General features: G+C 48.7%; 1 protein-coding gene across 1 annotated transcript; it reads right to left on the reverse strand.

Moving 5' to 3' along the window:
• Positions 1-15,747: 15,747 nt before the first annotated feature.
• LOC128056132 (cytochrome c oxidase subunit 5B, mitochondrial) lies at positions 15,748-17,863 on the reverse strand. Its single transcript, XM_052648815.1, has 4 exons — positions 17,705-17,863; positions 17,101-17,174; positions 16,826-16,925; positions 15,748-15,946 (listed from the first exon to the last, which is right to left on the reverse strand). Exons 1-4 carry the CDS (start codon positions 17,805-17,807, stop codon positions 15,834-15,836), a joined length of 390 nt encoding a protein of 129 aa, XP_052504775.1. The 5' UTR covers positions 17,808-17,863; the 3' UTR covers positions 15,748-15,833.
• Positions 17,864-18,363: the final 500 nt, after the last annotated feature.

An 18,363-nucleotide genomic window follows, 5' to 3' on the forward strand; every position in this document is an offset into this window, starting at 1 on the left:
CTCTGTCGTCCCCTTCTCCTCCTGCCTTCAATCTTTCCCAGCATCAGGGTCTTTTCCAAAGAGTCAGTTCTTCCATCATCAGACGTTTACCATTAAAACATTCTCAGAGTCCCCTTCAAAGATTAAAAACAAACAAACATACAAACAAAACACAGCAAACTGGTGGTGGCACTGGAGATGGCTGCATCCTCAGGCAAAGTATAACCCTCCCCTGAAGGCCCGAAAGGCGTCCAAAGAAGACAGAGGTCACCTCTCCTCAAAGTCTTCACTTCTGTACAAACACCTGCAGACAATCCTGGTGCAAGCTGAGGAAAGACGTCTGGCAATCCTCAAAGCATCTCATTCTAGAAGCAGCACACAAGATCACCCAGGGCAGGGGTGGGGGCAGGATCAAGGGTGGCAGATCTGGAGGGCTCTGGGGTCAGCTCGTGTCTCCTCTGAAGACAAAGAAGAAGATGAACTTTGGTCCATGTCTCCAGGACAGTCTCATTCCTGTCTTTAGTTCTCCCCAGGCTGGGACCTGCTCATCTGCTCAAACACCAAACCCAGCACAGACAACCTGCTACACCAGCTGCAGTCCTGCTCTCCTGCGGCTTAACTAGCCAGGCTCTCTGGGGGCAAAGTCACCAAGCGAACTGACATAGAAGCAGGTTCTAAGATTTGTAAGCGGGCTTTCATTGTGTTGTTTAGTCGCTAAGCCTTGTCTGACACTCTTTGCGACCCCACGGACTGTAGCCCACCAGGCCCCTCTGTCCATGCGGTTCTCCAGGCAAGAATACAGGAGGGGGTTGCCATTTCCTTCTCCAGGGATCTTGCTGACCCAGGGATCCAGCCCGAGTCTTCTGTATTGGCAGGCAGGGGTGTTTTTCTTTTTCTTTTCTTTTACTGCTGCGTCACCAGGGAAGCCCGTAAGTGGACTAAGAAGTCCCAAAAGCTCATTCTGAAAGCTGAGGATTAGAAATAACAAAGATGAGGGCTGGAGAGAAAGACAGCCTCCAGGTTAGCTCACAAACTCAGCAACCCAGAAAGCAGCTGCACGGAGGACTGAGGACCGTGAATGGAATCACTATGGGATGCAGACTGACCTGGGCACTGGAAGACAACTTGCCCCAACGTGTCCAGTACAGTTCCACTCAGCAAACCCAATTTAGCATGTCTGATGCATCAGGCCTTGCGTTGAGCCCTCAGACACCAAGGAAGGGGAAGAGCAGGTCTCTGCCCTTGAACTTGCAGCAGTGGAGGTGTCTGCCAAGAGACAGACCCAGGGTCACCAAGACTCCAGCAGATGATGGAGTCTGGGCCCCACTGCCCCCAAGAGGTGTATTCAGATTGGCTGGCTGTGAGCAGCTCGTGGGCTAGGGCCACCTGCCCAGGGGCCAGCTAAGCCTGGTTGCCGCAAAACACCTGTCACGCAGAGCTACTGCACTGCCAGTGGTTGTACAGCAGCCCAACTTTCCCTCTAAAGGAGACACAGCCACCGGCTGTTTCTTTCCTCTCCAGCCCACAAAGGAATACATTTTCATGCTTGTACCTGTCACTCCTGGCTTTTACCAGCCCCCTCCCTCCAGTTCCTTAAAAACATTAGCATCTTCAATGAAAAAATGAGCCATGATGCTGTTAAGTCTTTTCAGTCGTGTCCGACTCTGTGCGACCCCATAGACGGCAGCCCACCAGGCTCCCCAGTCCCTGGGATTCTCCAGGCAAGAACACTGGAGTGGGCTGCCATTTCCTTCTCCAATGCATGAAAGTGAAAAGTGAAAGTGAAGGCGCTCAGTCGTGTCCGACTGTTAGCAACCCCATGGACTGCAGCCTACCAGGCGCCTCCATCCATGGGGTTTTCCAGGCAAGAGTACTGGAGTGGGCTCCCATTGCCTTCTCCAGAAATGAGCCATGGTAAAGTCTAATAAGGGGTCATCTTTTCTGCTTGAATCGCCAACTCTGAAAACTGCAACTCATCGGAGCTAAGATGATTCTGATTTTAAAAGTACTGTTGGGACTTCCCTGGTGGTCTGGTGGTTAAGACAAACCAGGGGCACTGGTTTGATCCCTGGTCTCCCTGATCAGGGAACTAAGATCTCACGTGTTGCTCTGTGTGCAAACAAACAAACAAACAAACAAACAGAAAAGCACCGTGACTTTCTGTTCAACGAAGAAACATAAAAAGCTGCCAAGTGAACGACGGCACAAAGGAAGTCACCATCCAGCATGGGACCCAGCTCAACATCGAGCTGTGAAAATGTGAACAAAGATGCATTCCAGAATCAATGAAAGCGATAATTATGGTTAGTCAACAGGCTCCAAGCACTGCATACAAGGTGTCAAGACAGGAACGCACTGGGGAACAAAAGCGATGCTGCCAGGGCCGTGCGCCAGCCACACAGGGAGACACACTCATCGTCCAAACTTTACTTCTTCTGTGGCCTCCCTCCCCAGCTCCCACCACCCGACATCCAGGGCCTGTTCCTCCTCGTTCTCACACATATTCTTTCCAGGTTAAGAAAACCATCTTAGGGACTTCCCTGGTAGTCCAGTGGCTAAGACTCCAGGTTCCCAAGGCAGGGGGCTTGGGTTCAATCCCTGGTAAGGTAACAAGCTCCCACGTGCCGCAACTAAAGGCAGTGCATGCTACAACGAATATCGAAGACCCTGCACGCCGCAACTAAGACCTGACACGGCCAAATACATAAATATTTTTACAAGGAAACCATCTCCGAGCATGGGCCTCTGGTCCAGCCATGCTCCCTCCTCCCCAGTCCAGCTCAGGAACTGGGTTCCATCTTCCAAACACACCCCACTGCAGGGTTAGTGCTTCCCCAAGTCCCTCAAACCCCAGCCCAAAGCTGTTAATGCTTGGCCTCTGTTCCCAGCCTCTCCCACTCTTCAGCATGCTCTCACGTGTGATTTCAGCACATCACCTCACTTTTTTTGTTCTTTTACCTTTCAGGCTACAAGAAAAATAAAACAATCTGTCTTAAAACGTGACTACCAGGCCAAATAATTATAGGTACCAAAGTGTTTTGAGCCTTTGGTATATAAAGAGATCCAAGATTAACTCAGAATATAACTGTGCTTCTTATGAAGATCACTTCTTCAAGATGCCATATTCCTAACACCATGCTTTCTATCTGTCCTTTTAAACAAATATTTAATAGCTCAGGAATGTTAGGGCAGAGGCCGCCATCAGCAAGGACTCAGCTCACAATGTGAAAGATGAAGCGAGATGAGTTTTACCCACAAAGAAAAGCCAAACAGTCTCCAGCATCATAAACCACACATCCATCAAACTGGGAACAGGCTGGGAAGTTCTAGCCTTTCTGGGAAGAAAAACAGCAGTGACCCTTTGTGCCCTGGGAAACATGAACAACAAGCAAACAACAACAAACCATCAAATCAAAACATAAACTGATTCCAAATCAGTCTAAAGAAATTTCACCCAGCAAAGCAAACCGTGGCTTGGCGACTGCGCCACCGGGGGAGACGCGGGCCTGGCCCATCTTGGTCGAGGCAATCCCTATAACCAGATCAGAGTCAAACGCAAACACGCAAACACACCCGTGGAACAAAGGAATCCATGAAAATACAAGACAGGAGGAGAGCTGACCAGCGCTGGGCTTGGGACCTACTGCGGTTGGGCAGGGGCGGGGGGGGGGGGGCGGCGAAGTGGGGGGGGCGGGGGAGCGGGGGGAAGGAGAGGGGGGAGGGGCGGGGGAGGAGAGAGGGAGGGGCAGGGGCGGGGGAGGAGAGGGGGAGGAGAGGGGGGAGGAGAGGGGGGAGGAGAGGGGGGAGGGGCGGGGGGAGGAGAGGGGGGAGGGGCGGGGGGAGGGGCGGGGGTTGGGTACCGTGGCTGCCATGCCGCTTGAGGATCCTTAGCCTCAGTCTCCTCACCTGTAAAATGGAGCTGACCAGCCTACCCCCCGAGTCACAGGACCGAAGGCCACACAGGGAGCCCACACCACGGAGGCCTGGTAAGCGGGCCTCGGGAGGGCCTGGTTGGTGGCAGGGGCCCCGGCCAGCTATTGGGGAAAGGGAGTGGGTAGAGGCCTCTAGGGTGCTGGGGGTGGAGGGCGGGGGACCGGCGGGCCGGGTGGGGACAGGCGCGGGTCTCCAGGGCCTCCCCGCGCCCAACGCTGACCTGGACACAGCAACAGCCCCGCGTCACACGCTCCGCCATGGCTGCTCTCGGCGCCCCCTCACCCCGCCACTGGCAACGCGCATGCGCAGTCCCGCCACGTGTGCGCCACATGCACGCCCTCTAGGGTGCGCGCCTGCCCTGGTGGCTCCTCGCAACAGCCTGCTTCGCTCCCGCTACTACTCAGACCCCACCCCCTCGAGCAAATCCCGGAGGAAGTCGCCAAATCCTAGGCTCGATGGCTTCCATTTTACGGTTGAGAACACCAAGGCCCAGGGGGAGAGGGCCACTTGCCAAAGGCACACAAACAGAAGGAGGTGGCTTCAAGATTTCATTCCAGAACAGACCTGCCCTTCCCACCTCCTTGGTCCTTTTTAAACTGTGAGACCCTACAGGCCTGGTGTGTTGAGAACATTCTGCTCATAACCACCAACCACATTATGATTCCCTCACATGTATCTGAGTGTGTATGAATATCCGTGTGCACTTTGGAGAATGCTGGCCCTCAGATTTACACTCAACAATGGATTGAGCCCCAACCCAGTGCCTGGCACTGAGCTGGGCCATTTACACATTATTCCTCTTTATCCTCTGCCAGTTCTGTCATCAGTTAAAACCCGCATCCTGCTCTTCTGCGGGACTCAGTCAGGCATCACAAATAACTTATTAAAATGATCCCCTGGCATGGTTTTTAAAACAGGTTGGTGGTAGAGCTGCTGCTGGAACTCTGGGGAAGCCCATACTCTGCGGGAGCCCCTGTTCTGGGGCCAGGGTGTGATGGGTGGGGAGACAGCAGCCCCACTGTGCTGAGAGCCCCTCCCAGCAACATTGCTTCTTGATTTTCTTTGATCAACACCTCTAGGAGTTCGGACCCTTTAAGTCACCTTACTTCCAGTTGTCAAAAGGGATAATGTGGAGGTTCAAAGGATCCTATCTGAATTCCTTACTGTTTTTTTTTTTTTGAGAATCCCTGCTATTTTAAATGTTTTAAACATATATAGTTTAGACCCATTTTAATGAACATCATTTCTAAGTTTAAGATAGACAGGCAAAATTGAAAATAACTTACACAAGAATAATGCTTTTCAGTATATAAATGCTTCCTCCAATTTTACCTCTTCACAGCAGGCTGGAGGGCATTATTATTACTTTCATTATTCAAATGGAGAAACAGGCTTGGAGGCCACCAACTTGGCTCAGGGCCGTAAGTGGGGTTATAAGAGGCAGCACTGAAGCCCAGGACGCTCCGTGCTTCTGGTCTATCTTCCTCCACATTTCCTAGGGTTTTGCCTTTGTTTTAGGGGCCTGTTGGCCTCCTTCTTTGTTTGCACTCAGGCTCCGTGTCCTTGAGGTCAGCTGCAATCTTCCCAGAGGACCCTGAGAAAGAAAAGGAGGTTTGACCAACAAGGATGCTTCAATGGCTCAGGGACTACAGGAGAGGACCTCTGCAGAACCCGGCCATGCGCCAGTTGAGGACCTGCCCAGTGGCCCCCTCCCTGTCTACCTCCTCCTCTTCCTCCATCTCCTCTCCCTGAAATCTCTGTTCCCTTAGGTCCTACCCCATGGGACCACCTGCTGTGCATGCCTCCTTCTAGTGATTTGATCTCTTAACCCAGTTAAAAAACCGTGTTCCTAAGAGTCCTTTGAATAGTGACCCTAGTAAAGGGACTGACTCAGGGAAGCTGGCCTTGCTTCTTTCCAAGTTATGCCATGTGAGTAGCTGCTTAGTCTTTCAAAGGCCAGCCTGGAGTGACATTTTCAATTATTTTATTCATCCACGGCTTCTACTTCATGTAATTATCATTTATTGATCCTCTAGTAGGTGCTGCATATATGATATGGATTGTAATTTAATCCTTTTTAAAGATCCTGCAAAAGGGGATTTTCAAGTTCCAAAAGGTTAAGTGAGTTGCCCAAGTTTTATACAGCTGCTAGTTACTATGTGTCAGTCGTGTCCAACTCTTTGTGACCCCATGGATTGTAGCCAGCCAGGCTCCTCTCTGTCCATGGGATTCTCCAGGCAAGAATATTGGAGTGAGTTGCCATTTCCTTCTCCAGGGGATCTTCCCTACCTAGGGATCGAACCTGGGTCTCCTGCATTGCAGGTGGGTGCTTTACTGTCTGACCTACTAGGGAAGCCCTAGTAGATCAGACTCCATCACCTGTACCTCTTCCTCCACACGACACTGGCTGATTTCAAAATTATTAGAGAAAAGATTAAAAATCAAAACCACAAAGAGGAGGAAGACCCAAATGTGGCCAAGGGGACTAATGTGATTACGTGAATGACTATTAAATCTGTCTTTAAGCTTCTTGGAAGCAAGAAGAAAAGTGTGGGGAGATGCAGGGCTACATGCTTCTCTACATAATACAGAGTCTCTGTGGTCACCGGAAATAAATTTTTTCTCTTATTTTCCATCCCAGGAGTAATTTCTCATGTGGGGTTTTATACAAGGACATGGCATAACAAATTGAATAAAGTTTTCAAAAACCAGGTGCAGCAAAAGATAGATAAATCATTGTCCTGTGTAATGTGTTAGTCCATTCAGCAATCATTCAATAAACACTGAGCACCCACCATGCCTTGGCTGCCGAGATGCAAAACACATGCAAAAAAGATAATTATCCTGCAGTGTAATCAACTGTAATGGAGGTATCCTCGATGCTTCGGGAGTACAACCGAATGGGATGATACCCTGCCTTGGGGCAAGGTTCACAGGCAAGGTAGCATTTGCCCATAGTCTTGAAGTCTGAGTTAGATTAGCAACTTATTTCCAAAAGGGGGATAAGGCATTCAAGGAAAAGGGAACTGAATGTGCAAAGACATGAAGGCTAATATTGCATCTGAATACTGAATTGTCACCTCTCAGCAGGGCAGGACAGGACTCTTGGCAGGAACCTGGAGGGCCAGCAGGATTCGATTCAGTACTGAAGGAACAGAGGCCAAACAGAGATGGCAGGAGCTGGGAACAGGGTAGTTACAAGAGTACACACGGGAGTCAGTGGGCAGGCTCCAGCAGGGGCCATCCTGGGGCTATTGCTGAGGAAGAGCCACAGCCTGATGGGGGAGGGGGCAGAGGGAGAGACGAGAGGGGAACCCCAGTGAGTCAGCCCGGAGGAAAGATCCCACTACCTGGATGAATGGACTCAAAACGAGTCCAGTTGGCAACCAGGTGAACTTTAAGGATCCACAGAGTATTCAGGGGGTCAAGTCTAATACAAAGTTATTCCTGTAGGTGAACTGTATAATATCAAAACAAAAACTGGTGAGGGTGGCGCTGTGCAGGAATCTACTGATGGACCCAGAGCATTTGGGAAACTCAAACACTCCCCAGACAGAACTGAGATTGGAGGACGAGGACTGAATAAACGGTGTATACCATGGGCTACCCTTGGTATATCACTTTTCCACTTTTTTTTTAAAAATTCTTTAGACCTGTAAGTGTTTGTTGTTGGCTGTATGGCACGTAGGATCCTAGCTCCCGGACAAGGGACTGAACCGGAATCCCCTGCATTAGAAGCATGGAGTCCTAATCACTGGATGCCAGGGATTTCCCTTTAGACCTGTATTTAGAAGATGATTTGGGCTCAGGCTCTCTGATGTCATTCTGGGAGGAGAAATTTTTTGAAGCTTCTTCACTGAATCTTCTGCTTACTCTGAGTATTAGTCACTCAGTCATGTCTGACTCTGTGACCCCATGGATGTTAGCCTCCCAGGCTCCTCTGTCTGTGGGATTCTCCAGGCAAGAATACTGGAGTGGGTTGCCATTCCTTTCTCCAGGGGATCTTCCTGACCCAGGGATTGAACCCAGGTCTCCAGCATTGCAGGAAGATTCTTTACTGTGTGAGCTGCTGGGGAAGCCCTACTCTGAGCTGAACAAGTGTCCAGTTGAGTTGTCCCAGTTACCCTGAGGATTCATGAGCTTATTTTTTCACTCTATTCACATACAGGTGTGCCTATATATGATGCAGTATTCCGTTGGCTTACAGAAACAGAGTAATTGTCTTTCATGGCAACAACTGGAATTTGTTGAAGACTTAACTACATGCTGGAATCTGGCACTTGGACAAAGACAGGAACAAGTAGGATGTAGTTCAGGGGGCTTACCCTGGAGGAGTTCATACTCCTGGGCTGAACTCCTGGGTTCAGTTTAATTTTCTTTAAAATGGGACTTCCCTGACAGTCAGGTGGTTAAGACTTCGCCTTCCAGTGCAAGGGGTACAGGTTTGATCCCTGGTCTTGGAGCTAAGATTGCACGTACTTCGTAGCCAAAAAACCGAAACATAAAACAGAAGCAATATTGTAACAAATTCAATGAAGACTTTAAAAATGGTCCACATCAAAAAGGAAATCTTAAAAAAATGGACACAGCACCTACCTCTGGAGCTGTTTTGAGGACAAAGTGCTCAGAACCATGCCTAATACACTGTAAGTGCTAGCATAAAAAAAAAAAAATGTCTATTCAGACCCACCCTATGACCCAGAAATTCCACTCCTGGGCATATATCAGAAAAAAGCACACTAATTCAAAAAGATACATCCCAGTGTTCATAACAGCATGATTATTTACAATTGCCAAAATATGGAAGCAGCCTAAGTGCTCGTCAACAAATGAATGTGAAGTTGGAGGTGGATGCCCACTCCTCCCAGGGTGAGCAGTGGGAGTTCATTCCCTGTGGACAGAAACTCCAAAATATCAGCAGGACAATCCAGAGAGGAGGCTGAGACCTACCTAGATCAGAGAGAAGAGATCACATATTTGTCTAAGTCAAGAAGAACTTCCTGACTAGAAAGCTTCTTGGAGGTCAAAGGGAAGTGATGCCAAACAACCCACAGGCCGCTTTGCTGGACTCTGTCTTGGCTGAGAGTTGCATGCACACGTGTGGAAGGATTCTGTGCTGTCCTTAGTTGCTCAGTTGTGTCCGACTCTTTGTGACCCCATGGACTGTTGCCGGCTCCTAGAGGATCCTGAGATATACCAAATACAGGCTCAGAACCAGGCAAATCGAAATGACTGGCCCAAGGAAACCTGGAAGAAATGCCCCATAAAAGCTATTTAAACTGCTGCAAGAGAGTGACTCTCTCTGAGGCTGGCCGTGTCTATCCACACACACCGTACTCGTTTTCCTCCTAATAAACACTTTGCTTGTTTCACTACTTTCCATCTTTGTGGGAATTCTTTTCTGCAAAGCTGAAGGGCCAGGGCCTTGTCACTGACTACTGGTCTAGTAGCTAGTGCTCAGGATTAGATGCCAATCTAGTGGCTAGGATTTGGTGCTCTCACTGTCACGGCCCCACCTCAACCTCTGGCCAGGAACTGAACCCCACTTCAAGCCCCTGCAGGCTGAGGCCACCCGAGATCATATTGATTAAGAAAATGAGGTCCATTGTAATAGATGTAAATACCCACAATGGAATATGACTCAGCCATAAAAAAAGAACAAAAATTTGCCATTTAAAGCAATAAGGATGGACAAATACTGTATGATACCACTTACATGTTGGAATCTAAAAAATACAACAAACTAGTGAATATAACAAAAAAGAAGCAGACACAGATATACAGAAAAAACTAGTGATTACCAGTGGTGGGGGGAGAGGGAGGGGCAAGATGGGGGAGGAGATTATACATAATAACATATAAGGATATACTGTACAACACAGGGAATATAGCCAGTATTTTATAATAACTGTAAATGGTGCATGTGCACTAAATAGTTTCAATCATGTCCGACTTTTTATGACCCTATGATCTGTAGCCCACCAGGCTCCTCTGTCCATGGGATTCTTCTGGAGTGGGTTGCCATGCCCTCCTCCAGGGGATCTTCCCGACCAGGGATCAAACCAGCCACTCTTTATGTCTCCTGCATTGGCAGGTGGGTTCTTTACCACTGGCGCCACCTGGGAAGCCCAAGTAAATGCAATATAACCTTTAAAAATTGTGAATCACTATACTGTATACATCTATAGCTTGTATAATATTGTACAGCAACTATATTTCAATTAAAATTTTCATCATTAATCACTATTTTAAATTAGTATTCATAGTTGTTTATATTTACCTAAAGGAACTCTTTTTTTTGGGGGGGGGGTGTTAGAATGCAAAAGTAGGAAGTCAAGAAACACCTGGAGTAACAGGCAAATTTGGCCTTGGAATGCGGAATGAAGCAGGGCAAAGGCTAATAGAGTTTTGCCAAGAAAATGCACTGGTCATAGCAAACACCCTCTTCCAACAACACAAGAGAAGACTCTACACATGGACATCACCAGATGGTCAACACTGAAATCAGATTGATTATATTCTTTGCAGCCAAAGATGGAGAAGCTCTATACAGTCAACAAAAACAAGACCAGGAGCTGACTGTGGCTCAGATCATGAACTCCTTATTGCCAAATTCAGACTTAAATTGAAGAAAGTAGGGAAAATCACTAGACCATTCAGGTATGACCTAAATCAAATCCCTTATGATTATACAGTGGAAGTAAGAAATAGATTTAAGTGTCTAGATCTGATAGATAGAGTGCCTGATGAACTATGGAATGAGGTTCGTGACATTGTACAGGAGACAGGGATCAAGACCATCCCCATGGAAAAGAAATGCAAAAAAGCAAAATGGCTGTCTGGGGAGGCCTTACAAATAGGTGTGAAAAGAAGAGAGGTGAAAAGCAAAGGAGAAAAGGAAAGATATAAGCATCTGAATGCAGAGTTCCAAAGAATAGCAAGGAGAGATAAGAAAGCCTTCTTCAGCGATCAGTGCAAAGAAATAGAGGAAAAGACAGAATGGGAAAGACTAGAGATCTCTTCAAGAAAATTAGAGATACCAAGGGAACACTTCATGCAAAGATGGGCTCGATAAAGGACAGAAATGGTATGGACCTAACAGAAGCAGAAGACATTAAGAGGTGGCAAGAATACATGAAAGAACTGTACAAAAAAGAACTGTGATCACCAATCTAGAGCCAGACATCCTGGAATGTGAAGTCAAGTGGGCCTTAGAAAGCATCACTATGAACAAAGCTAGTGGAGGTGATGGAATTCCAGTTGAGCTGTTTCAAATCCTGAAAGATGATGCTGTGAAAGTGCTGCACTCAATATGCCAGCAAATCTGGAAACCTCAGCAGTGGCCACAGACTGGAAAAGATCAGTTTTCATTCCAATTCCAAACAAAGGCAATGCCAAAGAATGCTCAAACTACCGCACAGTTGCACTCATCTCACATGCTAGTAAAGTAATGCTCAAAATTCTCCAGGCCAGGCTTCAGCAATACGTGAACTGTGAACTTCCTGATGTTCGAGCTGGTTTTAGAAAAGGCAGAGGAACCAGAGATCAAATTGCCAACATCCGCTGGATCATAGAAAAAGCAAGAGAATTCCAGAAAAACATCTATTTCTGCTTTATTGACTATGCCAAAGCCTTTGACTGTGTGGATCACAATAAACTGTGGAAAATTCTGAAAGAGATGGGAATACCAGACCACCTAAACTGCCTCTTGAGAAATCTGTATGCAGGTCAGGAAGCAACAGTTAGAACTGGACATGGAACAACAGACTGGTTCCATATAGGAAAAGGAATACGTCAAGGCTGTATATTGTCACCCTGCTTATTTAACTTACATGCAGAGTACATCATGAGAAACACTGGACTGGAAGAAACACAAGCTGGAATCAAGATTGCTGGGAGAAATATCAATAACCTCAGATATGCAGATGACACCACCCTTATGGCAGAAAGTGAAGAGGAATTAAAAAGCCTCTTGATGAAAGTGAAAGAGGAGAGTGAAAAAGTTGGCTTAAAGCTCAACATTCAGAAAACGAAGATCATGGCATCTGGTCCCATCACTTCATGGGAAATAGATGGGGAAACAGTGGACAATGTCAGACTTTATTTTTTGGGGCTCCAAAATCACTGCAGATGGTGACTGCAGCCATGAAATTAAATGACGTTTACTCCTTGGAAGAAAAGTTATGACCAACCTAGATAGCATATTTGAAAGCAGAGACATTACTTTGCCGACTAAGGTCCATCTAGTCAAGGCTATGGTTTTTCCTGTGGTCATGTATGGATGTGAGAGCTGGACTGTGAAGAAGGCTGAGTGCCGAAGAATTGATGCTTCTGAACTGTGGTGTTGGAGAAGACTCTTGAGAGTCCCTTGGACTGCAAGGAGATCCAACCAGTCCATTCTGAAGGTGATCACCCCTGGGATTTCTTTGGAGGGAATGATGCTAAAGCTGAAACTCCAGTAGTTTGGCCACCTCATGGGAAGAGTTGACTCATTGGAAAAGACTCTGATGCTGGGAGGGATTGGGGGCAGGAGGAGAAGGGGACGACAGAGGATGAGATGGCTGGATGGCATCATGGACTCGATGGACGTGAGTCTGAGTGAACTCCGGGAGATGGTGATGGACAGGGAGGCCTGGCGTGCTGGGATTCATGGGGTCGCAAGGAGTCGGACACGACTGAGCGGCTGAACTGAACTGAAAGGAACTTTGGAAGGATACACAGGAAACCAATACAAGCAGTTGCCTCTGGGTACGTGTTGGGGGAGGGGGAAGTGGAATGTGGCCTCTGCCTTGAATCCATCTCAAGAGAGTAGAAGAGAGGGGGTTGTTCTTCACTTGGACCAAGTTCACACAAGCTTGAAGGAATGGGGTCATAAAGGACTTAATCTGCCTTTCTATCACCAGAAAGAGCAGCTCTGACTGGACCCCAGGGGCCCTGACCTCTTACAGAAGCAGAGGCAGGGCTAGTTTTTAATTATCACAGGAGTGGGGGAGACCGTTGCTGTTGAGGGCTCGCCCCATCCTGCACCAGAGACAGCTCAGAGCCCTGGAGCCCTCAGGGGGCCTGAGGACCATGTGACAAAGTGGCTGAACCTCTGGTAGGCTGTGCGGGCCAGGGCCCTTCTGGAGGAAGAGCCAGGTCTGACAAATGTTTTTGTGTAGACGCTGCAAACCCAAAGTGGGTCACCTGGAACCGCTGTCAGCATGAGGCCTGGCTGGGACTGCCGCTCAGAGGGATCTGAGGAGGCTTCTTATTTAGTGTGTGTGTATGTGTCTGTGTAAGAGACAAAAGCAGGAGGCATAGGACAGCTCGCACAGGAGAAAAGTGAATTACTGCCCTTCCTTTTCCCAGGACCCTTCTCTCACCCAGATTTCCCTGCCAACTCCATGGAGCTCTGTTTATTCAGGAACCTGACCCCAGCAGGGAAGTCCTAGTATTCCTCTCTTCTCCACCCATCTCTTCCTTCCCTCTCCATCTCCCACCCTCCTGCCAGGCCTGCTCACAGGATCTGCCAGTGTGTAGACGGTGCTCAGGGTTTAGGGAGCCCCAGGGGATGGTGAGGACCAGGGCTGGCCTCGGTGGGATGTTCTGACCAGCTGGGCTGGGTGGTATTGGCACCTGTGAGGCTGTAGCAGCAGGGGGCGCTGTGCCACTGACCAGAACCAGGCAGAAGGGGTGGGGTGGAGTTTTCTTGCCCAGTCTCTCTCCCCTTCCATCCTCCTCCCTGCCCCGCTGGCAACCAGAGGGTAAGAGCTATGAAGGTCAGTTCCCCAGGCAGAGAGAGGGGTGGAGGGTGGATCTGGAGGATCACGTAGAGAGCGACCAGCCTGTTTCTCCGGCTGGGACAGCTTGGTCAGATGGTTCCGCCACAGTCACTGACATCCTGTTTCTTTCTCCCTTGCCCAGCGTCTTCTATTTTCCTGCTTCCAAGGTGGCTGGAGAATGTCATACACTTGGACAGGCTTGTGGCAGTTGCCCTTGGCTGAGCCGCTGGTGTTGGGAGCTTGGCAGTTCTTTCGCTCATTACCCTGAAGCCCCAGCCCTGCCTACTTGTATTTCACTCAGGCTCCCTTCCCTCCTCTTTGATCCTCCCTTCTCCCCTTCCCTCTGGTCTTGGAGAAACTGGGTCTCTCCTCTCCAGGGTTGTTCCTCCACTCTGCATCAGGCACCCTCGGCTGGCCCTCAAGGATGCTGAGACAGGAGTCTGCTTCTCACACGGTACCTCTGTGCCCTCAATCTGTCTTCTCGGTCCAGACTGCTTGGGCAAGCTGCCTCTTCCCTTTGTCTGCATCATCAACCACTTGCACCGTGCCCTGAAACTGTCATCCTGTAGGCCTCCTATGTGCCAAGCCCCAGCCTCTCTTTACAACCTTGTTTTGATAAGACACCTTCCTGTTGTTAACCCTTCTCCTTGCCTCCCCAAATTAAGCTTCCTCAACCTTGCCTTTCAGCCTCTTCTTGGCTTTTCTCCCTCTGCTGGAAGTTGGATCTCAGCTCCATTTCCACCACTCAGGTCCCACTGGAGCCTTTCTGCTTCCAGCCCACTCTTCCCAGCTAATCTGTCCATCCCCATCTGCACCTCATGATTCTTTAGGGCCTGCAAAATCAAGTTATCCAGACTCACCTTTCTCCTCCAAGCGTCCCCTTCCTCTCCTTGTCTTCCCTCCTAACAAACCTTCAGGGACTCCCCTTCTCCCAGATAAATGAATGCCAAATACCCTTGCAAGTCTTTGGCATTCCAACCACAACTTATTCTTTGCTGTTTTCCCAAAGGCCTCTCTGCTTTTTCCCTTTGGAGGTTTTAGGACCAGTCCTGACACCTGCCTCCTGGGGTGGGAAGTTAATCGTCCTCCCCATCACATATTCTCACAGCACTTTAGACAAATTCTAAGGAGCTGGGTTTGGATCTAGTGTTTTTGCTAGCTCTGAGACCTTGGCCAATTAGCTTAACCTCTCCGAACCTCTGCAAGGTGATAATCTGAGGCCAGAAATAACCCTACAAATTAGTGGTCAATATTCAACAGGGCACAAAGACAACAGGAAAAATAGTTTTTCAACAAATAGGAAATGTCCAGAATAGGCAAATTCATAGAAAGTAGATTAGTGGTTGTCAGGAGCAGGGGGGGGGGAAGAGATGAGTAGTAATGGGTACTGACTTTAAATGTTCTGTAGTGATAATGATTTCAAAACTTTGTGCATTTACTAGAAACCACTGAATTGTAGACTTTGAGAATGAATTTTACGGTATATGAATTATATCTGAATTTTTAGAAATTAAGTACACAAAGAAAAAGGTCCATTTCACAGGGTAGTTGTGAGGGTCAACTGATGCCAAGTATGGGAGTGGCTGTGCTGCCTTTGATGCTGAAAGGGTGGCTGTGGATTCACCTTTCTCTCCCACTAGAGTGTCAGCTAGGATTCCCAGGTGGCTCAGTGGTAAAGAATCTGTCTGCAATGCAGGCGACCTGGGTTTGATCCCTGGGTCGGGAAGATCCCCTGGAGAAGGAAATGGCAACCCATTCCAGTATTCTTGCCTGGAGAATTCCATGGATAGAGGAGCCTGATAGGTTACAGTCCATGGGGTCACAAAGAAGATACAACTTAGCTACTAAACAACCACCCACCCTCAGAGAACATGATACCAGCGACAAAGCTAGATGATGAAGCCAACATTGCAAGTTCAGCCAGCCTGACTCCGTTTTTCCCATACCGATTGTCACCATCAATGCATTAGGGATCAACAATCTCAGTGTACAAAAGCAAGGGGATGGCAAGCTAATATTAACAGATAGCTATTTCTGACATAAACACAGGAAAGAAATAAGACCAGCCAACTATGGGAGGAGACGCCAACGTCATGGCTAGTCTTTACTGGAAAGAAGAAATTCCGCATCATATTCTGAGTGCATTAGTGCAACAGCTCAGTGGGCCAGCTGGTGCGGCACCAGCTTGTAATGGGTTCCACAGCTGGGGCATCGCTGGGCCTCGCCTTTGTGCAGCCAGAACCAGATGACAGTACTGTTGTCTTCTTCACCTGAAAGAAAAAAGGTAGCTGAAGGCCATGCAGCCTAGAAGAAGGACTTTCACCGTTAACCTACTGCCCTCAGACACCTCTGAGATGCAGACAAAGTTATGGCTGACACCTTAAGGTCAGTTCAAGCTGATCCCATTTTTCAGATGAAGGAACTGAGGCCAAGTTTACCTGTGAGTAAAGTGACCTCTAATCAGTTCCTATTAGGTTCTCATAGTTCCCTGCCTGTGTAGACTCCCAAAGCTGGGTCCATTTTGGCATGTACACCTAGTGCCTGATGCGGTGTTTGGCAAAGAGAAGTACAGTATTTTCTAGATGAATATTTCTGCACGCCACCTCTCCACTGAGGCAGTATTATTGATGTTCCAGGCCTCTTTACAGTAAGGGTGACCTACTTTGGCAAAGGGGCCTGAGGGTCAAAACCTTTAAAATGTTTATCCATATACCTTTACACATATACACTCACAGACAACAGATGTGAAGAAACTAGTAGACATCCTCCCTACAAAACACATATTAAACAAATGGGTGAGACTTCCTGGTGGTCTAGTGATTAAGAATCCGTGCTCCCAAAGCAGGGGGCCTGGGTTCCATCCTTGGTCAGGAAACTAGATCCTGTATGCTGCAACTAAAAGATCTCACAAGCAGTAACAAAGATCCTGAAGGTCACAACTAAGACCTGGCAGAGCCAAATAAGTAAACATTAAAAATAAGTAAATAAATAGAGACTTTTCAGGCGGTTCAATGGTTAAGATTCTGTGCTTCCAATGCAGGGGGCGTGGGTTCCATCCCTGGTTGGGGAACTATGATCCCACATTCTGCAGTCAAAAAATAAGTCAGCAAACTAACAAAAGGGTAAGAAAATAGTGGAGAAGCACTTACAGATGCAGCCCACTATCCGCTTGTTGCTGATGGAGGGGACTAAATTAGGGTCTTCCTTGGTACCTGAGGTTGCCTTTGGGGCAAGTATATTGTACGGGTCCTGAAAAAAACAAAATAAAGGGTCTATTATGCCAAATGATCTCTACCCTCTAGGGACTACCAATACTGTTCCCAGAAGCCATGTTTCCTGGAGGGAAGGCTCCCCATAGAGGAGGCTGTTCTGATCCCATCCATGGCAATGAACTCTCCCACAAGGCACTGAACATTCTTCTCACCTGCCCCTTGCGAGCAGCCAGCATGACCTCCCTCTCTAGCCCAGTCGCCTGCTCTTCATCAGTAGGAACACCACCTAAAAGAAAATGAAATGATGATGTCGGCTGAAATGATCAAGAAGGAAAGCGCACAGAAGTCAATTTTTGCTTACAGTTTTAGCGGGCCCACAGGCTCCCACAGTCTACTCATACCCACTGTCCCTTAAGAACCAGTCACGTTACCCAAAAGTGGAACACGGGGTGATCTTTTCTTCCTTCAACCACGGAGGCCGATTTTTCTGCCTTTTTTTTTTCTAAAAGCAGGTTAAATCAGAGTCCTAGTGGGGTGCATCCAACTGGAGACGGGCGCAGGTCTGAAGGGCGGCTTGGCCCCTCCATGCCCGGGTTGCAAACCCTGCCCACCAAGGTCACCCGGCAACTCCGTTTAGGAATTTTTCGCAGCCGGGTCACTTTGGTGGTCAGCAGCAGCTGCGGTCGAGAATCAGGGAGAGGTCCGCAGAGCCTCAGGCCTTTGGGGCCCAGAGGAGATGAAAGGCCTCCCCAACCCCAGCCTTTGCTGACCTAACACCACCGCGGGAGGGCAACGGCGCACGATGCCGGCGAGTACCTCCAGACGCCATAGAGCGCACCACGGAGACTCCATTTGGACCCCGGGCCCTCAGGGCCTGGGAGGCCAAAGCTCCAGCTCCACGGAGTAACCTTGACGCCATCACGCCCGCTACAAACACCAGCACTTCCGGGAGCAGGCTCCTGAAACAGAAATGATTTCCGGGGGAGGGCTTTTTTTCCCTTCCGCTTCCTTCCGGCCCAGAGTCCGCCTTACTCACGTGACCTTTCCGGGGCGGGACCTCAGGAAAGGCTGCGCCGGCGCAACTCTGCCTCCTTGCCCGCTCCGTGCAGCCGGCTAGGGGCGGGGCTAGTAACGGTTTCAATTGTAGGCTTCTGGACACCTGCCGTTTGCTAACGCTGAGGTTGGGTAGAACTTGTTTTGCGCCTGTGAGACTCAGTGTCGTCGTCCGAATGGGGCAACCCCACTGTAGTTCATATGCTTTTTGGCTGACAATTGTGCTCGGGCGACGTGGAGGGTGCTGATGGAAGACGTGAAGCCAGTGCCTGTCAGGATACTTGCCACACATCAAGTGGTCCCCATTTAGCAGTAGCGTCCCAAAGGCCACAGCATTAATTGTGATGGGGGCAAATTTTGATGCTGGGTCTCCTGGCAGTGTGACAGCCACTGTGAAAGTGGGGCTCAACCTGTAAGAACTT

Source organism: Budorcas taxicolor, chromosome 11 (assembly GCF_023091745.1).
Source record: "Budorcas taxicolor isolate Tak-1 chromosome 11, Takin1.1, whole genome shotgun sequence".
Taxonomy (NCBI): Eukaryota; Metazoa; Chordata; class Mammalia; order Artiodactyla; family Bovidae; genus Budorcas; species Budorcas taxicolor.

Coding starts and splice junctions, on each gene's coding strand:
- LOC128056132 (XM_052648815.1), bottom strand. CDS start 17,807: ATGGCGTCAAGGTTACTCCGTGGAGCTGGAGCTTTGGCCTCCCAGGCC. Junction 17,175..17,704: donor GCGCTCTATGGCGTCTGGAG/GTACTCGCCGGC, acceptor ATTTTCTTTTAG/GTGGTGTTCCTACTGATGAA. Junction 15,947..16,825: donor GCGGATAGTGGGCTGCATCT/GTAAGTGCTTCT, acceptor TTTTTCTTTCAG/GTGAAGAAGACAACAGTACT.